The 18,465-nt window shown below is 40.5% G+C and overlaps 1 protein-coding gene and 1 long non-coding RNA gene across 6 annotated transcripts in view; one reads left to right on the top strand and one right to left on the bottom strand.

The window, feature by feature from the left end:
- The window catches only part of LOC146490673 (uncharacterized), a 63,630-nt gene extending 53,747 nt beyond the window's left edge, over positions 1-9,883 (bottom strand). For both annotated transcript variants that reach the window (XR_014872350.1, XR_014872351.1), the window contains exon 1: positions 9,159-9,883. This is a non-coding gene — a long non-coding RNA (uncharacterized LOC146490673). The remainder of the gene's footprint in view (positions 1-9,158) is intronic.
- slc44a5b (solute carrier family 44 member 5b) overlaps positions 1-18,465 on the top strand; it is a 57,904-nt gene that overhangs the window by 10,023 nt on the left and 29,416 nt on the right. For all 4 annotated transcript variants that reach the window (XM_085151288.1, XM_085151290.1, XM_085151289.1 and 1 more), the window contains exon 2: positions 15,244-15,292. In XM_085151288.1, coding sequence (XP_085007414.1) covers positions 15,244-15,292 — 49 coding nt within the window. The remainder of the gene's footprint in view (positions 1-15,243; positions 15,293-18,465) is intronic.

Genomic DNA, 18,465 nt, shown 5'->3' with positions numbered 1-18,465 from the left:
GTTGCTCGACACTGCGTGTGTAGAGCAGGTAGTGCAACAATAGAAAAATAGTTGCGGGACGGCACTGTGTAGCGTTTGTCTAGGCTGTTGATCATTTTGCTAAATCCCTCGTTTTGCACAGTGTTGATGGAGCCATATCTTTGGTCAGCTGATAAGTAACAGCCTCCGTAATTTCTTTGTGCCTGCGGGAGTTCGACGGGTATAGGGAAGCGCTGTATAAGGTTCCCGTTATTGATGTTTGGGTGGTTCCTGTCACTTTCTCGTCATCCCTGACGTGCTCTCCGTTGTTTTTTCTCTGCTAACTTTAGCAGCCAGCTTCTGTATCACGTGGTATAAGACTCCGCCCTTGTCATTTGTTGAGCAGGAAGAGTGAGCGCTTGTTTTCGTGCAGATTACGTCCCGGATCAAAATGCGGTACAATCGTTGTCATTTGGAAATGAGATCGCACATAAGTATGAATTGAGATCGCGATTTTCTAACGATTAATCGTGCAGCCCTCGAATATGGGTAAAACACGCATGCGTAGTGCCTTTGTTTTCATACGCACACGGCGGAAAAAGCATGGCGGCGACGGAGAATAAAAAAGGCGCTGGTTTGTAAAAATGCTGCAGCTTCACTGGTGTGGAACTGGTTTAGCTTTCGTCCGTCAGATACACAACAAAGCACTATTTTTGGTCAAGCATGCTAGCGGGCCGTCGTTATTACCGTGTTGTTTGGAAAACACGGCGCACTTAAAATCAATCCTTTGATTTTTCTGAAAGTCGACAGAGCCCCTTATAATCCCGTGTGCCTTATGTATGAACTCTGGTTGTGTTTACTGACCTCGAAACGATTTTATGTGCACGGCGCTCGAACATCTGTCAAATGTTTCAGTACGACTTTGCTAAGCTAAGAAGCCGCACCGCTTGATGGATTGTCGGAGCATTACGGCTATCGTAGGCGGAGCCTCGCGGAGTGATACGTACTGTGCTTCAACATAATATTACCGTATTGTGTGTGTGTATAACCTCTTTAAGTTTTGTGGATATTATACATGGTTATGCTGAGGATATGTCGGCCAATTTCCACAGGAAATGCCTTTTGGTTAAACTGTCAGCAAAGAATTTGCATTTGCACTGTTACATTTTTATATAACTTTAATGCTGATAAAAACAGCTGCTTGTTTAAGTGAAAATACATTGATGGGGTTTTTTTGCACTAATAAAGTTGTGGAGTTGTAAAGTATTTTGTCTGGTGTCAATTATATCGTCAGTTATATTGTTAAAGCAAATTTTCAAATGTATATCGTGATAAACATTTTTGGTCATATCGCTCGGCTCTATTCACTTGACAGCACAGCAGCTGATCAGGAGTTAAGTCTGTTGCTTCTAACATTTTGTTTGAGAAGTTATTTTTAAATGTAAATACAGGATTTCAGCAGTGCAGCGCAGCGGCTTGAAAAAGATGTCTTGTGTCAGTGAACTAATACGTAGTTAATTGGCCACATCCAAGTCATTATTCTATGCTTGTTCCCTCCCAGAAGAAACAGAAAAATGTGCATATGAGAACAGCTTTATTAGAAATGGAGCTGTGTTGAAATGCAGTATATGTGAGCACAGAGAGGAGAAGGGAAGAGGAAAAGAGCTGACGAGTTAATAGCTTATTGGTTTATATTGATCATGAAATTGTCCACAGATGTCCCTTAAAATTATATTTTTAGCATAGATCTGGCTTGTGTGCATTCACTAAACAATAAACATGTTGTTGGGTTCGGAGTTGGCAGTGGTAGTCTGTTCTGCCGCCTTGGTGAGTTTGATCTAGCAGGTAGAAATCCAGTTTTCCACCTCCTGCAGTTTCTGGTTAGAGTAGTGTAGAAACTGGCAGCAGATTTTTACAGCTACCTTCGGTGGCTGCGGTCCAACATCATGGAGCTGGAGGCTCCAAAGTTCCAACAAGAGAATCTCGTAAGAGGTAGCTTAATGATTTCCAGGGCTCCCACAACAGCGTCCTGGGGGGGCTGCTGGGACTAGCTGGTTAATGTGCCGGAGTTTTCCAAACTGCATCAAGGGAATTCTGCTCTATTAAATCAGTCGCGGTTGTGGTGTGGAGGTGAATAAATGTAAAATATGTTCAAATTAGTCACCAGATAGACCTGGTTAGTCCGTTCAAATATACTCTGGGAAACAGAGTGGGACATAAACAATGTTATGGTGGCTTGGGGTCAATAAAAAAGTGTATCAGGCAAGTTGATTGACCATCCACTGGCACTGACCACCAACCAAAGTCACCCGTGATAGAAACTGAGTGAAATAAAACATCAGTTTCCTAAAAAGTGTTTTGTTTCTCTTTTTTCCTGCCGTCACTATTTCATTGTAGCCTAAATAACAAGACTTGCATTAATTATTCAGGCTATGCAGCATCTTTTTGTAATATATATAGAATAGAATAGCCTTTATTGTCATTGTACAAAGTACAACGAAATTGGAGTGCCACTAACTTGGTGCAAAATGCAATAAATAATAAATATAAATGTAAAATATAAAAAGTACAATAAAACAACCGAAGTACTCAGACAATAATAAGTACGATATATACAGGATAGCAGCATAATATAGTGACAATGGCAAGTATGGTATAGTTAAGCAGGTTCAATTGTTTTGTGCTTATTTACTACGGCGATAGCTCTGGGAAAGAAGCTATCCCTGAATCTGTTTGTCCTGGTTTGATGTGACCTGTACCGTCAGCCTGACGGTAATAGTTCAAACAGTTGATTACTGGGGTGAGAGTAGTCCTTAATGATATTGCCAGCTCTGCTGAGGCACCGAGAGTTTGCAATGGCCTCCAGACTGGGCAGAGAGCAGCCAGTGATCTTCTGGGCTGTGTTGATGACCCTCTGCAGTCCTTTCCTGTCTGCAACTGAGCACCCTGCAGACCATGTTGTTATGCCGTACGTTAGGATGCTCTCTATGGTGGCTCTATAGAATGTCACCAGCAGCCTCTCCTCCAGGTTGTTCCTCCTGGGCACTCTCAAAAAATGGAGACGCTGCTGGGCCTTTTTTACCACCGCCGTGGTATTTGCAGTCCAGGAGAGATCATCAGAGATCTGCACGCCCAGAAACCTCATGTCATATGTTGATGACAAAAGAAACAACCATACAATAATCACGGGTGGAATATATGATATACCCACCACCCCTTCTTTCTGATACACATACAACAGGAGAAATCTTGGTAAAGTGAAAGAAAAGGTTTGTCTCAACTTGCAGGCTCATTTCTGTTGTGCAATGAAAATAGCAGCGTGTAAAAGGCCAGTAAGAGTCCTCGTCCCACTGTTCTACAAACCTAAACATGTAGGGGAACTGCATGCAACTGCTGAAACATCTTTTATGAGAGAGCAAAAGTTGCTTGTATGCAGATATCCTGCTAATTTTATGATAATCGAAAGTGTTTAACTATTTTTTATGCATGTTCTCACACCTCCCAATGAATCCATAAATCCTATTGCTGTGGGCGACCAGCCAGGAATACAAGTGGAAATGTGGAGAGATGTTTCTGCCAAAGCCTTTGTCTGATCCTGATGTATTCATCCCATGAAGCCTTATTTTCTCAGAGCTTTCGATTACCACCATGATTGTTGGGCTGTGCATAAATCTTTCCGTCACAGAAGGACACGGTGGCATTATCTAACACTATGTCAATAGAGGAGACCAGCAGTTATGCAGCTAACAGCGACTCTAGCTGTCCCAGTGTAGCATGCCTGCCAGGCTTTTTCCGAATGTTTTTGACTACAGACCCTCATTCAGTCCGACTACGGCCAGCAAACTCCACCAGACTCATCTCCTACACTGGCAGACTGCAGTGCAGGCTAAACAGCCGTTATCTAATGCAGAGTCTGCTGGTGGCCCAGCATCGCTGATGATTTTCAACACTTTCTCTTAACCCTTCGCTGAAATCTGATTTGAGGGTCTTAGAAAGGTACAACAGCCGGGTGGAAATACTCAGGCTCGTGTTGTGAGTCAGGAAAGCAGCTAAAGCTAAATTTAGCTCAGGCACATATTCCTTCTCCTCAGTGCTTCTGTGTTAGAATGAAGAGGTGTGAGATTTTTTTTTAGTGTTGGATATTTTATTCAGATTCTGTTTAGATATCTAGATATTAGGTATTTATTTTAGATATGAGTGAACGGAATTGCTGAATATTCCTGCTGTTGTAGAAATCGGGTTTTAACCAGTGCCAGACCACTTGGTCCCCCTGCTGTGAAAAACCTGGAAAAAACTGCCCCCTGACATTTATTGCACCACAATCTGTCTCCTCACCACCGACTCTCCTTGATCCCAGTGTGATTCAGCTCCACTCACCATATGGACTAACCTGTTTTCACCTCAATAGTTCCAGCACTGTGGAGACGGACACGTATTTGTAATATTAAAATAAAATCTGTATTCTTACTAGAGATGGCACGATACCACTTTTTTATGTCCGATACTGATATCATAAATTTGGATATCTGCCGATACCGATATGAATCCGATACAGTGTGTTTTTTAATCAATAAAACGTTTTTTTTAATATCTTGCTGCATTTTGTATAAGTTTATACTCAAGTTTAAATAACAACACTAAAGCTATTCTGTTATACCTGTATGTAAAAAATACACTGCGCCCAAAATATTTCATAGTTCAGCAACACTGATCAATCTAATAAACTTAAACCTGCTCCATCCTCCCTATTCTGGTATTTTAAAGAGTATTTAGCAGAAATATTAAGCAACCTAACTAATAGGGCTCTAAAACTCCCAGCAAAAAAAAAAAAGGGAACCACCCTCCACCTCATGATGCTTAATCGATGTAATCAAATTTGATTTGATGCAGGGGGAAAATGCACAGAAATCAATTATTTTTCAAGAATAATTAAATAGATTCAACATCTTTCTTCAACAGAATTGCAGACTGCACAGATGGTATCTCCCCAAAGGAAAAAGTACTATAGCTTACTAGGGTATATTAGACTTAACAGTTACTATATACAGTAATGGACTTCTATACATTTTACATCAGATTAAAACTTTGGGTGTAAGAGTCAGATAATTATTTATTAAAAGCTCGACATTTTAAATGAGAATAAGAAAGAAAAGTATGTCTTTGTGCCCCCTTTTCCTTGTTCATGCCCTATCGGCCCCCCTGGCTAAACTTTGCTAGATCCACCCCTGCACAGTTGCGTCAGCTGCGTAGAAAACGATCCTGGTGTAGAAATAATATTAAATAAATTCTAACAACAGATTATCAAGCTTGAGAGAGAGAGAGAGAGAGGCAGCCCCTCCATATATCTGTTGTTAAGCTTAACGCTGGAACGCTTTACAGACATTCAGAGATGAACTTACACACTTGCTTTACTTCTCTCTGGGAAAACTTCCTCGGAGATGAAATGCTGGTTTGCTAGCGATGCTACAAATACACACAGCCGCTCTATCACCTGACGCACACTGCTGCGAGTGCTACGGTTATGAGCCGAGTTACGCCATGTCGCAAGTTTTGTGAGGTGCTTTTTTATATTTAATGGATCGATTACATTTTTCATTTCTCGCTGATATCCGATCCAGTAATTTGGGTCAGTATCGGACCGATACCGATACGTAATATCGGATCGGTCCATCTCTAATTCTTACTAATAGTTGCCTTGTCTAATAGTCTAATTAGTTGAAATATTATGTTAATGAGATGAAATGATGCTGTTATAGGGAAGTGTTTCCCCAAAGATTTTACAGTTATATTAACAACCACCCAAATATATTTGTTGACCTACTTTAGCATTTTTCTTTTATTTCATCACATCCATTTGAAAGAGCAGCATCGTCTGCCTTAGGTTTACACTTGAACGAGCTTTTGAATGTTCATTGGCTGCTAACCAGTTAACTCGGCCCTTACTGTCTACAGTTTCTTAAAGCAGGAACTCCAGCAACACTTGAGGGAAGAAGAACAACTTTAATAATAGACCAACGCGTTTCGGCTTGTGGCCTTCATCAGGGTCATCAGGGTCATGAAGGCCACAAGCCGAAACACGTTGGTCTATTATTAAAGTTGTTCTTCTTCCCTCAAGTGTTGCTGGAATTCCTGCTTTGTGAATTCTTTTATCCTCTCCATGCACCTTGGAAGCAGGTGAAGTTGTGCCAGAAATTTTTTTTGCTGCGATTTGTCTACAGTTTCTTCACAGGCAGACAAACAAGGTCGCCCTTTTTAGTGGTATTCAGTATCCAGAGAATCAGACTGCACACTGCCTTATTCTTATCTGCATCTGTATCTTTGGGCTACAGCAAACAGAACCTGCAGCAGGTGGTGAACGGGTTTATGTGGCTACCGAGAAAAACAAGGACTACAGGTGCACACGGCAGTCCAGTGCAGTCTACCTGACTGTAGGTGCAGATAAAGAGGATTATAATTGCTTCTCTCTTTGTCTGACATAAAGTACTTGGCAGCTAAAATATTTGTGGAGGATCTCATAGTATTGCCCTGTTGTTAGTGTTGATTATTTCAGCTTACCTGTTGTGTATCTGTTACATAATTTTAGCATTTCTGTGCTCTTTTGTCAACCTTACAGACTTCTGAGCAGGGCCGTGCAGAGAGGTTTAAAGGGGCGGGTGCTCAAAGTTAAAAAGGGGCACATTGAACCAGAATAACAACAACACACATTCATCAAGAATCTAATATGGGAAGGGCAGGGCTGTGTTGATCTGAGACTGTAGACATTAAAAAGTCCATAGGAGAGATGGTAGCTGATTAAACAAGTATCATGAGATAATAACAAAATGCAAAGATTGGTGACGGCGCTTGGAACCATAAGGCAACAAAAACTGTGAGAAATAATTTAGCTCTGCCTGTGAATCACTCTTTGCTTCTCTTCTTCCTTCCATCATTTCATATATCACTCTCCCCTTGCTGTCTATCTGAGAACAAGGCACAACTTGCTATTGCAATAAACTATAATCTAATTATCCACACTTAACAACTCTTGCACTTAATCTATAATAAAATGATGACAGAAAAATGTTATAGCCCTGCCTTTAGTAGCCTCACACAGCTCCTACTGTTTCCTCCTCATGTCCTTACCAGGCATGTCTGGACAATGTTATATCATGAGTAATATTTTTTTAAATCCATCTAAATAAAACACACACATGCACGCACACACAGTGACGTTTTAGACCTTCTTCAGAATACTGTATATACTATGGGCATCACTGTGCTGATCCAGAATCCTTACATTATTATTTATTACTAGAGCTACAATAATAAAGCAATGAGGAGGGGAAGTAATAAATATGAAATAATGTATTTATGATGATTCCATTTGTTTCACTATCCACTCTGTGCAGGGGGAAAGCTTATTACATTTTTAAACCGTAGAGATACAATCATTTTACTGCTGTAAAATCCAAATTTTGTCTTATTTAAAATATAAATCTAATATAATCTGCTTCTTAATGTATGTTCTTTAAAATACAGCGTGTGTTTTTTAATATATTATAATTATAATAATGCATAATTATGTGGACATGCATATTAGATCGTTTTTTAGTGAAATATAATCCCTCCAGAAAGGCAGGAAAAGCCCGGAAACTTACTTTAAAACTAAATATGTTCCCTAAAACGGTGACAGGGCTACAGACCCATGACAGCCATACCCAGTGAGCTAGCAGCTATGACCAGCACTACATGTGCAGTTAATAAAAGGACAGGTAATGTTTGTCACGCTATTGCACACACAGCACGCTCCTTTGTTTCAATATACCAACGTGTACATAATAAGTTAATACTCCTGGGTGCTATACACTACAGTGTACGCTGTACACCGACTTACTAGTTTTGTCGCATCAGTCTGTCTCTGAGTTAACTTGTGTTTCTCCTGCAGCTCCGGACTGCAAAAAATGCGCGTGCTCTTTGTGAGCTCGTTCCCGGCTTGTAACCAGCGCGTTCTGCCGTCAAGGGCGATCATTGGTTAAATGTGATCATGTGACTGATGCAAGCCAGATCCTTTTATTTAGCAAAACTGTGATTAATAGTTAAATATTATTGTTGAGGGGCACAGACAGGACTCCGCACGCACACACACACACATTAAAAAAAAAAAAAAATTAAAAATTAAAAAGTTGCCTCAACAAAAGGGCACTTTGGGCACCCATCAGGAAAGGGGCGGGTGCTCAAGCCCCTCTAGCCCCCCCCTCTGCACGTGCCTGCTTCTGAGTTAAAAACAATAAGCTCAGCGTCGTCTTATTCAATAGCAGTGCGACAAAAGCTGCAAAGAGCACCTGGTTTTGTGACTTTGTGTCCTTGGGTGAGGAATTCACACAATTAATCCAGAGCATCTACCATTTTTAGACCTAAAACACCACTCAAGTGGGTGACTTTCACTGATAGCCAAGCAGATGGCTGGAAGCGGAAGTTTTTAACAGCAAGGACAAACGGAAAGGAAACATTTAAATTCTCGTGTCAGATAATGTAGCATGAGGCGGACAGCTCATAGCTTTTATTGCTTCTGTGACAAAGAAGCTGAAATTGTCATCATCACACCTACACACATTTGAAAGCACGTCCTTTAAAACCTTTGATCTTCTTCTTTCCTCTCTAATATAAGTCTTTATCAGAATGGAAAAAAACACAGGACCCCTAAAACAGATCTACCAGAGTTGTTTTTGTGTGCTCACAATACTGCGGTGATATCAGTGTTATATTTCCACTGATCCGTGAACAGTTGATGTGTTTGTTGCCTCATATAACTGAATGTTTCAGATAATATGGTCAAGAAAGACCATATTGTGTGACACTTTCCTGATGCATTTGGTTCTTATTATTTTAAAAAGGCCAGGCTCACACAGTAGCCAGGCTGGTTGGGGTCGTTATACTTCAGATGCTGGTTCCCTGTCTCGTGCTGTGGATGTCTTGCTGTACTGCTATTTGATCTTCACTTGTGGTGCTATAAGCATTAAACATGCGTGTATAGGGCTGCTCAATTAATCGAATTTTAATCACGATTACAATCTGGGCTTTCAACGATCATTAAAAATGACTGAGCCGATTATTAGCCCCTCCCTCGTGCTTTACTCTCGCGCTGCTCCGTGTGGCAAATCGAGCGCACCTCTCTGCGTTTCGAACACGTGTCACAACAATTAAGAGCAGCGGTCTCCAACTTTTTTTGCGCCACGGACCGGTTTATGCCCGACAATATTTTCACGGACCGGCCTTTAAGGTGTCGCGGATAAATACAACAAAATAAAACTAGTACCGGTACCGAAAAAAAGAAGATTTATTCATAACACACGTGAAAAGACCCAGGAAAACCGAGTAAACGATAAAAACAATAACAAAATAACGCTGAAAACCGATAAAAACCCTGAAAACTATACATTTCACACCTGAGCCTCAACTCTCGCGGCCCGGTACCAAACGACTCACAGACCGGTACCGGTCCAAGGCCCGGGGGTTGGGGACTGCTGATTAAGAGGACCCGAGGGAAGCTCGGAAAGCTAAGCAGAAGTTAATTGGAGAGGAGAGTGACTGCTGTTGGTTGAAAAGAGAGGTAAAAAAACTTCAGTGGTGTGGAAACATTATGGGTTCATGAGTCAGACGTGGATCAAGTAGACACAGTGTGTAAACTTTGCTACAGTGTCGTAGCTGCACCACAGAGCAACACTGCAAAGTTCACTAAACATAGATGTTTACATTTTTCATTTATTTTTATATTGCAAACATTTGCACTGTTATCAGTATTTGCACACTATTTTATATTATTTTTTTGACAATCTTTAAAGTCATTATTCAACACATTGTTATTGTTAAATAGATATCGTCAAATAATCGAGATCTCAATTTCAGTGAAAATAATTGTGATGATCATTTTTGCCATAATCGAGCAGCCCTATGCGTGTATCATCCTTAATTGTAGCTCAAAGCCCAGCAGTTGCTATTTCAGTTATTGAGATCTGTGTCATGCCAAGTCTGCTGCCATCACAACTATACAGTCTATTTAAGCAGCAGCTAGTGAAGTCATCCACTTCCTCTGTTTTACTCTCGTAGTCCAGTGGTTCAGACTAGTGCCTGATGTGCTCAGGGTGCATTTATCTCTCCCAACAGATATCTGCATATGAACATGTAGAATATTTTGGCAATTGATAAAATGTTTCATATTTGAAGCTTTCTGGTTTCTATTTGTAGTCTTGAGTAATGACCCACTAATGTTCAGCAGGCGTTGGTTGCATACAGGTATGCAGTCTCTCTGGAAAACAAAAGAGGGAAAACTTTTCTTGTTATTTGTGTTTTTATGCTTCATCTACATGCTAAATGACAAATGGTTCATTATTTGTGTGTAGCTTTTTTTGTTCACTTGCCGCAAGCCCATTTCTTTCCTCTTGGGTGAAGGTTTTGGCATTTCTGTCCTTCAGACTGCAGCACTTTAGTAGAGGAAGTAATGTGTTTTTTAAAGGACTCTGACTCATTTTACTGTCTTTCAGTGTGTTGTCATTATACGGCAATGTTGGCTTTAGAAATCCCTCTTGTCACACCACATAGGAATAACACTACGCCAGACACTTTTTCAAGTAAAACACTCACTTTGGGATCCGTAATGTAATCTGGCAGTTTGTGAGGAGCAGCTTCTGGGCTTTACTGAAAGACGGACGTGATACAGGTTGGTTAAAGATAAACTGAGCATTTCATGAACAGTAGTAAACAGACTGTAGAGGAATATGTATTTCTACAAATGCACAAGTGAACACAGTCCACTGAAAGAAGGTTGAGCCAATGCTGTGTTCATTTCACATTAACCTCTGCAGTAACTCATGCACGATTGCAGAGATGAATTAACTTTGGCCTTCAATATTCAGCTGGGCTCTTTCATTGTGTTAATGTTTTGTTTTTTAATGTTGGGTTTCTGTTAAGTCACTTCCTGTTTTATTTTGTAACTCTTAACCTGCTTATACTTTTGATAATTTTACTTCCTGTTTTGACCCGTTTGTGATTGTTTGCCCCGTCGTCATTACTCTCCTTGTTAAGCTTTTGCTTATCCTCTTGTTTTCTAGTTCATCCTGTTTATTGTTTTATTTGTTATTTGTGTTTTCTTGGATTTTCTCATCTTGTGACTTTTTTTGTTTGTTATTTTGGAACTTTTCTTCAGACTTTATTGGCCAAAGGCAAAAGCTTTACACCATATGTGTCGCGTGCTCGGCCCAATGAGTTGCACCAACACCCTGGACATTTTGCCTATTTGTCTGTCCCTGTATTGTTTACCTTCTTTGACTTCTTCTCTGCAAATAATTAAAGACTTCGATTTCACTCTGTGTCCTGTGTTCTTCAGCCGCGATTGTTCCAGTTTTTCAGGTAAAAAACCACATCAGACGAAAGCGATTATCTTAATGTTATACTTACAGGAAGCACATTTTAGGCCTAAGGTTTGTATTTTCGCCTGATAATAGAACTAGCATTTAATGCAAACATGCATTCCCTTTCCTTTTTTCATTTAAGTGATGAATGCAGGTTTTTTTCAACAGTAATGACAAATAAATAAGAGCCACAGAAAATGCAGTAACTTAACGGTTGAGTTCCCTTGTTCAGGAGAGCAGAAAGCATGCTATACTTTGCAGTTTGATTACTAGAATGCAACATTACTATACAGTAAATGTTTTTAACCAAACAAAATCAAACTGACAATGCTCTTTGTGGAGATGTATTGATTTCTGGTCTTTTTAGTGGAAAAGAATAGGGCTGGGCGATATGGCCTAAAATCCATATCGCGGTATAATTTGAAGCATGTGCGGTAACGATATATATCACGATATATTCTTTTCTTCTGTATAACGTATTTTCCACACTATAAGGCACACTTTAAATCCTTTAATTTTCTCAAAAATCAAGAGTGTGCCTTACGTATGAATTCTGGTTGTGCTTACTGACCTCGAACCGATTTTGGCTGCAGAAATCTGTTAAAAAATGTTTTAGTACAACTTTGGTAAGCCGCGCTGCTTGATGGATCGTCAGAGCATTACGGCTGCCGTAGTGAGGAGCTTCACGGAGTAATCTGGGTCCTAAACTCCGTCAGATTCAGGTCCCAAAGTCAAACGAACACTAAGAGTTAAAAACGGTCTAAATTCTTTCATCTTTAATTAAATCATCAGCGTTGCTGCTTTATCGGCTGTAACAATTAAGTTTTACATCCATGAAAACAGAATTTATTAAATTTAACAGGAAGTTAGAAGTTAGCAGGAAGTTAGCTCGCTAGTTTCCACCTAAACATCTTATGTTCTGACTGAGAGATTTTTGAAACGAATTCAAACATACAGCTCTGCTACCACTTCCAACATAAATGAAGACAGAAAACTAAACAGCAGTGGCGTTTGCAGGGTCACTGAAGTTGGACTACCTGGTATATAATGTTGTGCTACGTGATTGCTAACGACACAGCTATGTTAGCATAACATTAGCACAGTGAAGCTGGAGGATGAACGTTAACTTTTATTCCACTCGATAAAAGTTAACGTGACGGATTCTGGTGGTTTGGGACAAATGCAATTGCATAGCAGGATGCTATACACGGGCCAAACTTCAGTCAGGAGAACAACTGAGATTATTCATCCACAATACGAGGTTAGTTATTAATATACTGCAACAACATGGGAACAGAACAGTTGCGAGAGAATTCAGCATTAATGAATCAATGTTACGGAAGTGGAGGAAGCGCAGTTTTTGTCTTTCCCCTTATTCAAAAAGTGCTTCATCTCTTTGCTATGACTGTCGCCCGCCATAATTTGCAGATGATAATGGTTTTAGCCGCTGATGCTTTCGACCAAAACAGGCGCAGCATCATCAACATGCGCTATCGCGATAGAGCGATATAGTCAAAATCTTTATCGTTGGCTAAATTTATATCGTTTATATTGTATATCGTTTCTATCGTCCACCCCTAGATAGGAACATGATTTTTTATTTATTTTTTTTTTTTTTTTTTTTTTGGGGGGGGGGGGGGGGGTGTTCTAAAATAGTACAGTACATTAAGAACAGGCTGAATAATATGTATTTCCTATGTACAGTGTCAGTGGCGGTCCTAGCCTGTTTGGTGCCCTGGGCGAACACTCCCTCTGCCCCCCCCCCCCCCACACACACACACACACACACACACACACACACACACACAAAACATATTAAGGATTGTACATTAACATAAAACTGTTGTGCACACACATATGAAGAGAGAGAGAGTATGCATAGTATGCAAACAGCTACCTAACAGCCATCATAATTCGTCATACAATGAGAACAGGACAAATCAATAATGACTAATTAATATTAAAAACTGTAACATAATGTATTGTTTGGAGTTTAGTCTGTTACTGTTACTATTTTTACCATTTCTTCTTGGAGCAACTGTAACGCACATTATTTCCTTAGAGATTAATAAAGTATTCTGATTCTGATTGTTTCACGATGACCTGCCATTATCCAATGACACATCTGCTTACCTGTATCTTTTACTCGTTTCTCTTCCTCTTCTTTTCTCTTTTTTCTAAACTGAGGACCTGATGGCTTTGAACTTTTCTTGTCCATCTTCCATTGGTTTTAATTTTGCACTCCAGTATGAACACCCATCCCTCAACACGAGGATCACCACAACATGATCTAACACACCTACACCTTAGTTCACAGATTCACTTTGTCTAAGGTGCATTTCTGAGATTTCACACAACCCAGGATTCAAATCATGAATCCATAATGGACTTGGATTTACAACATTATAAATGAAATGTGCTCTATTTGGAAGCAGCCGGTCTCCCTCCCCTTTCGACGGCTTGTGTGTGAGACTTTAAATCATCAAACTGTAAATTTTACATTTTAAATTGTTATTGATCCCTTTGCCCCGAGTCCTAAAGTGTATATTTATTTTCTTACTCTTCTTATATATATTGTTTGTTTACTTGCACTGCTGTAACTGGAGCCTCGTCGTCTCGTCTCTCTATATACTGGACTGTAGCGGAGATGACAATAAAGTTTACTTTGACTTCAGCAGCGAGCAGGCGTGCCGAGGGCTCTCTCGCTCACTTTTCGTGTATAGAATTTAAAAAACACAGATAAAATTTAAAAAAACATCGGTGAAAATTATAAGTCTGTATTATAATGTCTGGTGTTTTTGTGTTTGTTGGTTTGTTTTTATTTTGTTTTACTTTGCGAGTTGGTTATTAGATGCTGCGGTTAGAAAATCCCCCGCCGCCCCGCCCCCTCTTCCCTGTGTCACAAGCAGCAGGCGCTCCTCGCAAACGAAGGGCGCCCTTACTCCCAGCAAATGGGCGATAGAAAACCAATCGGTGCCTATGCCATTCCCAATATGCGCTGGCTGACGTCGGGGCAGCATGAGTACGAGCATTTTTTTTTTGCCGATGCCGGTGATGGCGCCCCCCACCACGATGCCGCCCTGGGCAACCGCCCGTGTCGCCCGTATCTAAAACCGCTACTGTACAGTGTACTCATTCCTCACACTTTTAGAAGCAAAACTGGCTCATACGTCTGGACAGGATCAGCGAGGGAAAAGGCAGATGGGAAATAGGCCCACTCGTGATGCCCCTAAGTCTGCCCCAGCTGCTTCCAGATATTGCACTGCATGTGTGATGATTAATAGGTCCTCGGCAACACGTCATAATTAGTTTCAGGGTGCAGGCTACTTATAGACCAAAGAAGCAACCGATGATAAATGCAGTTGCATCTGTTACACATACAAGTCAGAGTTAGGCTCTTGGGTGACAAATAGTGCTGCAACTGTGCTTCAGTTTCACGTTGGGTCAAATGGGGAAGCCTCAGTGTGACCCAAATAAGCTGTTAGGATTACGACTCGTTAAGATGATTTATTATACTTCCCTGTTCATATTGTTTTGGCCTTTACTGTAGTGCTGCCTTACTGTACTGCTCCCACTCTGCTAGATTTGCTAGGAAACTTGCACTGTGAAATGACCTAGTTAGTTGGTGCTGACCGTTTGAATGCCACAGCAGGTGAACATTTTCATCGCCTGTGCTGTAATAAAGTGTTTTCACAGATTTTTAGCAAAATGATCCTGCTTTTGTCATGTTTCTTTTTGCTCTACGTTTTTGCTCAAAAGCAGAAGCGTCATAAAAACTGTTTTGTCTGTTTTGCTGTGGCGTTATCTCTGTGCACTGTTTGCTAACTCTGATAGCTGCTTCGTTTGATCGCTCCACAGTGTTGTTACTAATCTGTCTGTACTGTTTTTTGTCTTATAGGTGAACCTCGCAAGTTTGACCCAAACTTCAGAGGGCCTGTTCAGAACAGGTACTCAGCACCCTCAGACTATTGTGTAAAATACATTTACAGACACACTTTGAGACATTATAACATCACCCTCACTCAATAGTTTATAACAAGAAGCTAATTTTTATTCACCTGGATTGTGTAAGACTGGAAACAGAAGACACCAAAACGTTTTAGTGTAATATGCATTTTTTATTTTGATGAACTGACCTTCCAAACATCTGACTTCTTACATGTGTGTTGAATTTGCTCACTGTATCATTTCTTTGGCGCACGCTGCTGTTTGAGGCTGACAGATTGATTATTTGTCATGCTACATTAATAAAGACTGAGGCCTGAGTGCTGGCATATCTCTCCACTCCACCACACAGATCAATGGCCATAAGTCAAGCTGGTGGCTGGAGTTAACCCAATGACACACATTAGCAGCCAGCCAGACACACACGAAACAGATGTACACACAAGAGATTTCATGATAACGAGTGCTCTGTCTCCAGGCTCATGTAACAAAATGTCCACATTACTAAGTTTTAACATTATACGAAAATGCACCGAGGCTCTTATTAACTTTTCAGCTAGTAAAGTGATAGCAAATACTGAGCTTGACACTGCTTATATCTATAGTAGCCACTGTCTGACAAATTACATGTGTGCAGAAAAAATAAGTGTGCCCTATGATTCAGTAGCTTGTACGACCACCTTTAGCAGCAGTAAGTTGGAGTATTTGTTTTGTCAGACTTTCTCACATCATTGTGGATCATTTAGATCTGCTCTTCTTTACAGTTTGAAGGCATTTGTTTATGCACAACTTTCTTAAACATTTCAGTTAGGTTGAGGTCTGGACTTTGACCGGGCCAGTGTGACACCTTGATTCTTTGCTCTTCAGTCATTCTGTTGCAGATTCTCTGTTGTGCTTGAGATGATTGTACGGTGGCCCTGAGAGTCCAAATGGACTGCAACTTAAGAAAACACCAGCAGTAAGAAAAACGCTGAAAAAGCACACGAAACACAAAGGAAATAGAAAAAACAAAACAGAAAAAGGAAAAACAGATTTCCAAAAGCACAAGGGAAGTGTTTCTGGGGAGACAATAACCTGACGGACCAGTTGCAGGAACCAAAACATGCTAGGTAAGTGTGTTTTAATCTCATAGGCTAACACACTTATCTCTCATCTTTTCTTTCCTCACAAAACCAATAGATCCTCCACTTCTTTTAAGTGTTTCCCAGCACATTTCTTAGCATATTTTGGTTCCTGCAACTGGTCCGTCAGGTTATTGTCTCCCCAGAAACACTTCCCTTGTGCTTTTGGAAATCTGTTTCTCCTATTTCCGTTGTGTTTTGTGTGCTTTTGCAGCGTTTTTCTTATTTCTGGTGTTTTCTTAAGTTGCAGTCGGTTTGGCCTCTCAGGGCCACCGTATGATTGTCCTGCTACGCAGTGTTGCCAACTTAGCGACTTTGTCGCTATATTTAGCGAGTTTTCAGACCCCCTTAGCGACTTTTTTTCTAAAAAGCGACTAGCGACAAGTCTGGCGACTTTTTCTGGTGTTATTGGAGACTTATTTATGACGACTTTTTGACGTGAAAATGCGTATCGCTTTTACTCTCAACAAGCAGCGGTGCTGCCTTGGGCACCTCACCCGTGCCAAAGTGCTCCCAGGCGGAGGATAGTCCTCCCCCAGCTGCTATCAGGGCAGGAGACGTTCACATCTACGCGTCCAAACTGCAAATGAACCGCGCATGAGCGAAGCCGCTGCTCCCGCAGTGACTGTAACGCAGTCAGTTCTTCTTTTACTGTTATGCTGTTTTGTGGATCACAAGGTTTAAAACTACTTATAAACACTCTCACACACAAATTAACTCCACCACAGTGCCAGTTTCGGGTCACCTTTTTCCGGTCCAAGCCCGGATAAAGGAGCAGGGTTGGAATTGTGACAAAAAAAAACAATAATTGCTAAAAGAAATTTAATTTGTAGTTTTAAATAAATTCTAACTGCATTTAGGACGTTTTTTACTCACTTTATGTCTCTTCCACGATGTTATTTCTCTCTCCAACAACATAGATTACAATTACATTAGCATGACCAATTATGCAAATTAGGCAATGACGTCATTTGGCGACTTCTAGCGACTTTTCGGACAGCCAATAGCGATTTTCCTTACTGAGGAGTTGGCAACACTGCTGCTACGTGACCCAGTTTCAGCCAAGTGTTAGTCACTGGACAGATGGACAGCTTCACTTTTGACTCTAGAGTACTCTGATATACAGTGAAAGTTGACTCAATCAAAGCAAGCCTGAACCGTCATGCCTCCACCACCATGCTGATAGTTGGTTTAGTGTTGAGATGTTATGTTTGGGTTTTGCCAAATGTCCAAAAGACGTTGTTCCAGAAATCTAACAGGTAATTTAGATGCAACTTAGCAAACCTAAGCTATACTGCCATGTATTTATTAGGGAGAATAGGTTTTCTCCCCGAGCAACTTTCTCTGCTTCGTTTCAGCAGCCTCAAGCTTTGTCCATATGTGGATTCATATTGTTAGAAGACAATTACTTTTTGATCTGCCGCAGCACATTTTCAAGGGTGTTATGTGCTATAAAAGACCAGGCCAGGAAAAACTCCTTTATATTTTTCTGTTTTATCCTCAGTTAGTTTGACACAGGGGCATCTGCTGTGATGCTCACACCTGTTATCAAGTGCTTTATTTTGACACCAAGATATTTTACACAGTTTGTAATTGCAGAGAAAAAGTCGGTTCACGTTGGGCATGCCATTGTAAAGCAAGACGCTTTAAAGTGGGGGGTGGGGGGGCTTTAATATAAGATAAGATAAGATAACTCTTTATTGTCATTGCACAGTCATACATAGTACAGTAGTACAATGAAATTAGGAAAAACTGTCCTACGTCGGCACTACATATAACACAACACGACACGATATGACACATCACAACGCAACACAAACAACACAACACAGTATAATAACTTAGTAATAAAAAAGAAGAAGAAGTGTATTTGTATTGCACATTAATTATTATTGCACCTTGTTATAAATAATAAATATTATTATTGTTATTGTTTTAAACATTGTTACCTCCCCCCTAAAGAAGTCCAGGGAGGTAGCCAGTCAGGTCAGCTATTTGCATTGATCAGGGCTGTTGCCCTGTTGTAAAAGCTGTCCTTGAGTCTATTTGTTCGG

The sequence above is a fragment of the Neolamprologus multifasciatus genome, chromosome 23, assembly GCF_963576455.1.
Source record: "Neolamprologus multifasciatus chromosome 23, fNeoMul1.2, whole genome shotgun sequence".
Lineage (NCBI taxonomy): Eukaryota > Metazoa > Chordata > Actinopteri > Cichliformes > Cichlidae > Neolamprologus > Neolamprologus multifasciatus.
Note: the sequence above shows the minus strand (reverse complement) of the source record. Positions and strands in the feature narration are given on the sequence as shown.